The sequence below is a fragment of the Agrilus planipennis genome, unplaced genomic scaffold (assembly GCF_000699045.2).
Source record: "Agrilus planipennis isolate EAB-ADULT unplaced genomic scaffold, Apla_2.0 scaffold304, whole genome shotgun sequence".
In the NCBI taxonomy this organism is placed as follows: domain Eukaryota; kingdom Metazoa; phylum Arthropoda; class Insecta; order Coleoptera; family Buprestidae; genus Agrilus; species Agrilus planipennis.
The window spans coordinates 121,210-128,974 of NW_020439041.1; the positions used below are offsets into that span (position 1 = coordinate 121,210).

At 29.1% G+C, this 7,765-nt stretch overlaps 2 protein-coding genes, 1 long non-coding RNA gene and 1 other non-coding gene across 4 annotated transcripts in view; 3 read left to right on the forward strand and 1 right to left on the reverse strand.

Annotated features, from left to right (window-relative positions):
• LOC108742095 overlaps positions 1-1,588 on the forward strand; it is a 48,259-nt gene extending 46,671 nt beyond the window's left edge. The window contains exon 3 of the mRNA XM_025976804.1: positions 1,106-1,588. Coding sequence (XP_025832589.1) covers positions 1,106-1,149 — 44 coding nt within the window. The 3' untranslated portion in view covers positions 1,150-1,588. The remainder of the gene's footprint in view (positions 1-1,105) is intronic.
• Positions 496-2,684, reverse strand: LOC108742098 (mediator of RNA polymerase II transcription subunit 27). The gene is made up of 6 exons (XM_025976806.1): positions 2,426-2,684; positions 2,224-2,368; positions 2,038-2,162; positions 1,891-1,984; positions 1,609-1,815; positions 496-695 (listed from the first exon to the last, which is right to left on the reverse strand). The coding sequence occupies exons 1-6, from the start codon at positions 2,608-2,610 to the stop codon at positions 564-566; spliced, it is 888 nt and encodes a 295-aa protein (XP_025832591.1). The 5' UTR covers positions 2,611-2,684; the 3' UTR covers positions 496-563.
• Positions 2,685-3,428: 744 nt separating this feature from the next.
• On the forward strand, positions 3,429-3,547 carry LOC112905098. Its single transcript, XR_003231558.1, has one exon. It is a non-coding gene; the product is annotated as a 5S ribosomal RNA (ribosomal RNA).
• Positions 3,548-4,906: 1,359 nt separating this feature from the next.
• Positions 4,907-7,709, forward strand: LOC108742092. The gene is made up of 3 exons (XR_001938613.2): positions 4,907-5,215; positions 7,135-7,196; positions 7,257-7,709. It is a non-coding gene; the product is annotated as an uncharacterized LOC108742092 (long non-coding RNA).
• The last annotated feature ends 56 nt before the right edge of the window (positions 7,710-7,765 follow it).

Genomic DNA, 7,765 nt, shown 5'->3' on the forward strand with positions numbered 1-7,765 from the left:
GATGCATGATTGAAGATTGTGTGCGTCTAATAAGTGTGTTATATAACGTCAATTCTTTTTTATTGGCCTCTTTTTTATTATATATTTTTTTAAAAAGTGTGCTGTAATACTGTACCATGCACAAAGAAAGTTTTGTTTCCAAAATTCATTTCCTAGATACAAAACAAAAGTAAACATGCAAATAAAAGATCTCTCAAGTTAATGCGACGGGGGAAGTACCAAGTACATCGGGGATTTACAGCAATTTTTAGTGCCAATTCAAATTAGTTTTTACAAACTAAGGTTTAGTTTGTTCATAATAATATATAGTGGCATAGCATACTTAATATGCTATTCACATATATACAGACACATATTGTAAATTTATTAGTTTTTATTTAAGACCATTAATGGTCATACATTTTCTTCTGGGTGTGTGACATTCGATAATTAAGAACAGAGTACGAAAAAAGTAATTTTATTAATTTAGAATTCATATACAGCTGATACATAAAAACTATAACATAAAATAGACGCATATTAATAATAAATTAATTAGCTAATTGTGTTATTGTAAAAAAAAGTTATTTGCATTCTTCATGATACGGTTCTAGAGTTCGCAAGTCTCGCCAAGTGGGGGGTAGGTTGCTGTGAAGATGATTTCCGCATCTTTTACATGAACAACTAAATAACGTATTATAACTATGAAACCAGTGCTAGAAAAAGTAATTGGTTTTTAAAAAGATTTATTAGTATCTAACTATCATATATGAACTATCTTGTGTTGAGGAAAAGTGTGAATTTTAAAGTAAATGTCTTAGTAGTTTATTTTAATTAAGATTAAATTGATTTAAAACTTCATAAAGACAAGGAAATAAATCTGTTATATTTTATTTAAAAGAATTTATAAACAAGTCTTAAAGTATTTAGGCCAAGCGTTTGTTTATACATGAATTATAAATCATGTAACATTTCATCATCAAAAAATTAGGACATAAAGAGTCCAAATAGTAATTAGGAAAAGGAAATAAGTTGTGTTCAAAAACAAAAAAAATCTTTAAAGCAGCCTATTAAGTATTTGAAAGCTGTTCTTTTAACGGTTTGATTATTTACTGCTTAACAACAGGTAACTTAAAAGAAGTCGCCGATTTTCAACATCTAAGAAGTTAAATAACTCAGGAAGGAAGTCAATAAAAAAAAGGAGTGATAGGAAGTCTGAGACGTAAAGGGCTGGTTAGAGACATATTAGAAGCAGAAACAGGAGTAAAGCGGGACAGAAAAGATTTAGATTAGATTACTACTTGCAACTACGTAAGGATGTGACCTTCTGGCATCCAAGAATTGCGAATATTAACACAGGATAAAACGAAATGAAGAGGTAAGTTATTCATTTGTTATTTGTGTAATTATAAATAGGAAGAGAGAACCTTTTCATTGTCTTTTCACTCTTCTACCCAAAATGGTAAGTTAAGTATTACCACTGTTCAATAGTCTTTTAGAATACCAAGTATGCAACTTTTCATACACCTAAGTGTTCTTTTAAATAGAAATTTAGTAATCAATTTACTGAAACTGATTTTTTAAAAGTAACTAATTATAAATAGAAGACGAAAATACATATATTTTTACCATAAAAGATCTAACTGCTAAATCCGGCATGGTTGGAGAGTAAAAGTGGCACATTGCAGCGTGACAATTTTCAGTTACTTTTCGAAAAACTTTATATCGAGACTCAGTCCACAAATCACTGGACTCTGAATGTGCTTTTACAATGACCCATTCAATCATTAGACCTTTGAAAGCTATTATAGCTTTCAGAACACGCCCCAGTGATGCCTAAAACATAATATAATAAAAACTGTATAAATAAACAAAGGCCCAGTAATTCACAAAATTAAAATTAATAAGTACCTGAATAACAGGGTTTGGTACAAAAGGCCGTGTAGCATTTATTGTAACATCAGGGAATAGACGATCAATGCCAGTTATTAGATTTTCAATTACCCTAGGATAGATCTAAATATGAATAGATGAATAAAGCAATAGAAAACAACTTACTCTGGAGGTACATTATGGTTACTTGTTTGTGTTTTTCTTCTTTTTGTTGTGCTGAAGGTTTTGTAGGTCTTATTGAAAGAATTTGTAGCTAAAATATTACCAGCAAGTGTGCTGTATTCTCGAATCTATAAATTATTAACAAACATAAGCCGTGTTTAGTCAAAAATGTTTTCACTTTGTTAGTACCTTATCAGTCCATTTGTAACTGTTAACAAGTTGACCATAAAGGGCTTGCCGTTCTTGAGTAGTCTCCTGACTAAGATATGCAGTGTTACCTAAATTAAAAGGACCAGGAGGAGGTGTAAGATTTGCAGCTGCAGTTTCAACATCTCTACAAACAAAAATTCATACTGTAAATCGAAAAATTAACAATTAGTATGTTAATTACCTTAAATTGTTGTTAACTGTTGTAAGAACATCCTGTAATTCCAACATAAACTTATTCTCTTTACCTTCTTCCCCATGGTCAGCACGTAAACCGTTGCTAACAGTTTCAAATACACTTCCAACATTAGATCTTAAAACCTTAATTGCATTTAAAGCTGTATATAACTGATCTAAATCTCTTTCCATTCTGAAAATATGTAAATATTATATTTTATTTAAATAATGTGACATTAGTATTTGTAGGTTATGTTATGGTTTGTTGTTATAGATCACTGTAAGGTGTAAGGGCCCAAAGCACTATTAGTAGAGATGGCGATAACACAGAGGGCGCTCAATGTTAGAAACTAAAGTTAAAATAGGCTGCCTGTTTGGTTGCCTAACACATTTCAGTTTTATAGATTATAATAATTTATTTGTTTCAATTAAGGGGAGGTCCTTCTTACAAATTATATCATGTAATGTAATTCAAATTAGGTCACTATAACATATAAAACATAACTAATTCCATATCATATATTTGTATTTACAGAAACTAGTCGTAAATCGGTTTACGTCTTTTTAGTTTAGCTTTAATTTGGTAGTATTGCTGTTTAAAGACTAATTGATATAGTATTCAATTCATATTATTAAAACATTGTCTTATATATCGTCCCCTTGACCCCGGCCATTTTTATTGCTACACTATGACGTAGTGTCGGCCATCATTCTTTTCTAATTGTTGCAGTTGTCGGCCATCATTTTTTCTAATTGTTGCAGTTGTCGGCCATCATTCTTTTTCAATTGTTGTCCCATTGTTACTGATGTCGGCCATCATGGTTTTTAATAGATATATAGTAATCAGTGATTAAAATTTAAAGGAACTGTTCCTTCAACATCAGAAATGGCTGATACTAACTTTCATTTACGTAATACTACTTTGCCATGTATTAACAGCACTTCTTTTATAAATAATTTTAATAATCATTTATACACAAATAAAGCGATGGAGACGTTCATTTGTTACAGACAACGGCCATACCACATTGAAAGCACCAGTTCTCGTCCGATCACTGAAGTTAAGCAACATCGGGCGCGGTTAGTACTTGGATGGGTGACCGCTTGGGAACACCGCGTGCTGTTGTCACCTTTTTTTACCTTTTTTGACAAAACACTTTATTTACGTTTATGATAACATTTTATTATCATAATATATTTACTGGTATTTCTTTATTGTAAATTAAATTTTAAAGTTTTCTCTTAACATTTAAAAACAAAGGTTTCTCGTAAGTGTTACCTTCAGCTTATCCTGTAATTAATGTTTTATACTTACTCATTTAACAAAAAAAATCAGTAAGGCTTAAAAAAATAATTTTTATTTACCTATTCCCATAATTTTAAAAATATCTTCACCAATCTTTAGTTGTATAGGTACAGTATTGTAAAAAATAAGGTAAAGACCTGCTATTAATATTTATAAAGTTAAATGTTTTACTTGTTTTAGTTTAAAAAGATTTTATAATATTGATTGTGGTATTTTTGGGTTAATTAAATTTTCGTAATTGATTTTCCTTATTTGAATAATAACTAACAATTCTAAATTCGTTTTTATTAAACGATTATCCAATTTATACCATGCAGATACAGAGATAAATGTACTAACAAAATTTGGTTTTTATAGGTATATTAATGTGTATGTATAAGTATGTTTATTACAATTCAATCATCGTCAGTGTGACTAATATCTTCTTTGTTTCTCGTTATCTGTAAAACACGTCGAATAATCACGACCTTCACGTTAATCATTCACAAAGTTGATTTCGTTGTCCTTTAATACATTTTAACGTTTCAACATAAAATACAGCACAATTTTTACCGATGAATTGTTAATAAAACTAAAACACTGTCCTAAACTAGCCGAGCTCTCAAAATCTTTTAAACAAAGGGGAACAACCCTCAAAGACTTTAAATTGCATTTATCTATTTGTCTATAGTAATTTCGTTAAATAAAGAAAGATTTTTTTTTCGTTTAATAGACATTTTATTTAACACAATGTATATTGTAATTAATATATTTTAACTATCATTGATAAAAATGTACATATAATCAATATTGTTACACTACTTTAACGTAAGTGTGTGATAGGGTAGACGAATTTTTTTACCCTCCACTTTTCAAGCAGAAGTTTTAAACATTAAATGGCTTTAAATGTATAATTCACCCCATTACTATTTATTCAAAAATAGTTTAGGTATTTGTTTTTTTTTTCAGATAACATAAATCAGACCCTATGCCGTATGTTATATTTACACTAGTTCTTTAATAGCAATTTTTAATTTTATTAATATGCAATTTTTCTTAATACATATATCAAAAGTGTATCAAATTGTAAGGATCTGTTATTTCTACGAACTAAGACTTATTGTTAACAGTCTTCTTGATTTTTTTTTTGATATCGTATGACACGGAATTGCTACAATATATTTATATAAATTATGGCTATTCTGGTGGAACAATTATTATATTATTAATCGAAGTTGGCAAATTACTAAATTGATTATTTATCAAGGACGAAACTAGTCGTGCCAGTCGGATCCGAGCTTTGGTAATAAGAAAGCGTGTTTTCCGCTACGTCCTCGCGTAGTCCTTTAAAGGATGTTTTAAATTATTATAACTGTATCAAAATTGTTATGTGATGATACGGTTTAATCGAAAACGAAATTGCAGTTACAAATAATGGATTATGTGATTGAAATTATGGAGTAATTACTACAAAAAAGAGAGAGAACCTACGGAAAATTACCGTCATGGAAGGTAGGCGTTTTTACTTCCAAATGTTGTTATTTATTGATTTTATTTAGGAATTGTTTTTTACGACGAAAAACCAGGCATCAGATTTTTAAAAATCTAGCACCACTACCAATATCACCTCAATTTTTATAAAGTTTATAGTTTTTGCCCTTATTATGTTGTATATACGGGTGAATTTTGAAAACCATGGTATATTTTTTGTAATTATAATAATAAATTGTAAATCTTAATTACTTCTAGCATGGCTCTCAAAACAACCCTGTCTCGAAATGTATTTCTTATAAAAATTTAAAACGTAAAATTTTCAGTCTCTTGCTTGAGAGTGAAAGTTGATAGGCAAATTTACACTGCAATATTAATTTATAATAATTATTTCTCATAAATACACGGAGAAAATTAAATTTTCATGACAACGCAAAAATTACAATTTTCTATTGTAAGTGACTGAATTTCCCGTAGAAATAGTACAATTTATTAGGTAACTTGTAATAATCTCAATTTTGACATGTTTCTTTAAAGATTATTTCAAGTTCCTTAATTACTACAATTAAATTTGTAATATCAACTAAATTTTTTTTATTTTTACAAATTCGGGTCGAAATTGTAATTTTTATTATTTTCGCTTACGAAGCTACGGGCAAGTGGGATAAATTGTAAATATCGCTTTAATATTTAGGTAAATTTTCGTTTTTCATTTTCTCCGTGTACCAACGCAGAAGTGACAAGCTGTGCTTAGGATCGTAGGTTACATAGTTTTGTTAAACATTTAGAGGTAAGGACAGCGAACGTCATTATTTCACATGTCCTGTAAATTTGCAGGTTTTGGGATAGCGTTGGCGTCAGGATGTTTTCTCTAAACAGTAGCAGCAACCCCTAGTANACATTACTTAATATTTCATTTAAAAATTTTGTACTGAATTATATCCTTTAATCATTCTTTTTACAAATAAAAATACGTTGAAAATATTTGTAATATATATTCCAACCAATTTACCGTTCTTCACAGGAATTAATTGAAGTACATTAAATAGGTCTCATTGTAATATGTTGAAATTAGACCTGATAGGGTAATACTGCTTTTATTAACTGTATCTTTTTAGTTAAAGAAAAAAAACTCATTGGTATCATATCGGTTCTAATTTCTACATAAAACACAGATAACAGTGCAAATGAGATCCTGTTTTATCCTGTACCCTAGTAAGATTCTCGTAAAAAATACTTTGAATTTATGCAGGTAATCTTGTAGTTCTATGACATGTGAATATTTTACCCTGGGACATACAACTTCCTAATTTTCAGAAGAAATATTCAAAATATTGTCTATAAGAGTCTTAATGATCTCATCGTCAGATATCACCTTCACAATTACTCATAATTTATGAAGGACAAACAGCTTTGATGAAATTAAAATACAATAACAATTTTAAACAAAAAATTTACTATTGCACAACTAAATTATTGTAGTATTCCTATGTTTCACAATCGGCACTGTCACTTTGTATTTACTATAAATTATTATTTTAATACATGATATTAATATCACTCTATTCTTCGTCATATAATTAATGTAAACGTGAAATACTACTCTGTCACCTTTCCAAACATCCTACATAGATTTTCAAAAGTGATCTAATATTGAAGTAGTAAATTTCACCCTTTGCAATGGTTTAGGTGGATAATATTTAATTTTGAAATAAGCGGGCTAGGGTGTCGTAAATTAGCCCAGCTTTTGTTAATGTGGGAAATCATTCAAAAGTTCGCGTCCATTTTTACCTAATTTAGAAATATGATATTTTAACTTTGAAAAAGGCTCTCGATGCGTAAAATTCCGCTCTTTCCAACGGTGCATATGGAATTAAATTTAAATCTGANTTTTGTTTTTGCCTAAACAATTGCTTTATTGTTGTGTTTCTTTATTTCAGGTGTTCGCATAATGATTGAATTTCGTAGATGATCGATAAGGTTCACATGTACGTTTGGATTGGTAAGTTCTTTTAATTGTTAGTTTGTTAACAAAACGATAGAATTCCTTTTTATGTTTTAGATATAACGCCGATGATATTTTTATTCTTGGTGCCTGCAAATCTACATCCTTCAGCCATGATGGGGTCGAAATGTGGTTCCTTTTTCCATCAATGTTTTCCAAACTGTCTGAGCTTTTCGTTGGGTGATTTTTTTGCTTCAATGTGAATATGTACTGGAGTAAAAGTGGGTTTATTGAACAAAATATTTATTAACGTCCTGTTTTCTATTTCGTAAATTTATTAGTAATAAGTCAAAAATCTTGGTTTGTGGATACTTACCTTTGCATTTCATAATTTTTCTTTGATTTACACTTTTCCAAATTATTAATTTGATTGTCCTTTTTAATGCTCTTGCCTTTTTATTTGATTTATCAGTAACGAACTAAGTAATATAACAAAATCGGCACTAATTAATTTTTTATTGCCTATTTTCTAAATTTAATTCAATATATTATTATAAGTTAATATTATTATATTTCTTATTCGGTGTTTATTAATGGTAGTAATTATTATACGTAATTAAACTTTT

Excerpts from the sequence above, each read along its gene's own strand:
- LOC108742098 (XM_025976806.1), bottom strand. The coding sequence starts at position 2,610 with ATGGAAAGAGATTTAGATCAGTTATATACAGCTTTAAATGCAATTAAG. Across the intron at positions 1,985-2,037 it reads AACCATAATGTACCTCCAGA|GGTAATTGAAAATCTAATAA; the intron begins GTAAGTTGTTTT and ends GATCTATCCTAG. Across the intron at positions 1,816-1,890 it reads TACCAAACCCTGTTATTCAG|GCATCACTGGGGCGTGTTCT; the intron begins GTACTTATTAAT and ends ATTATGTTTTAG.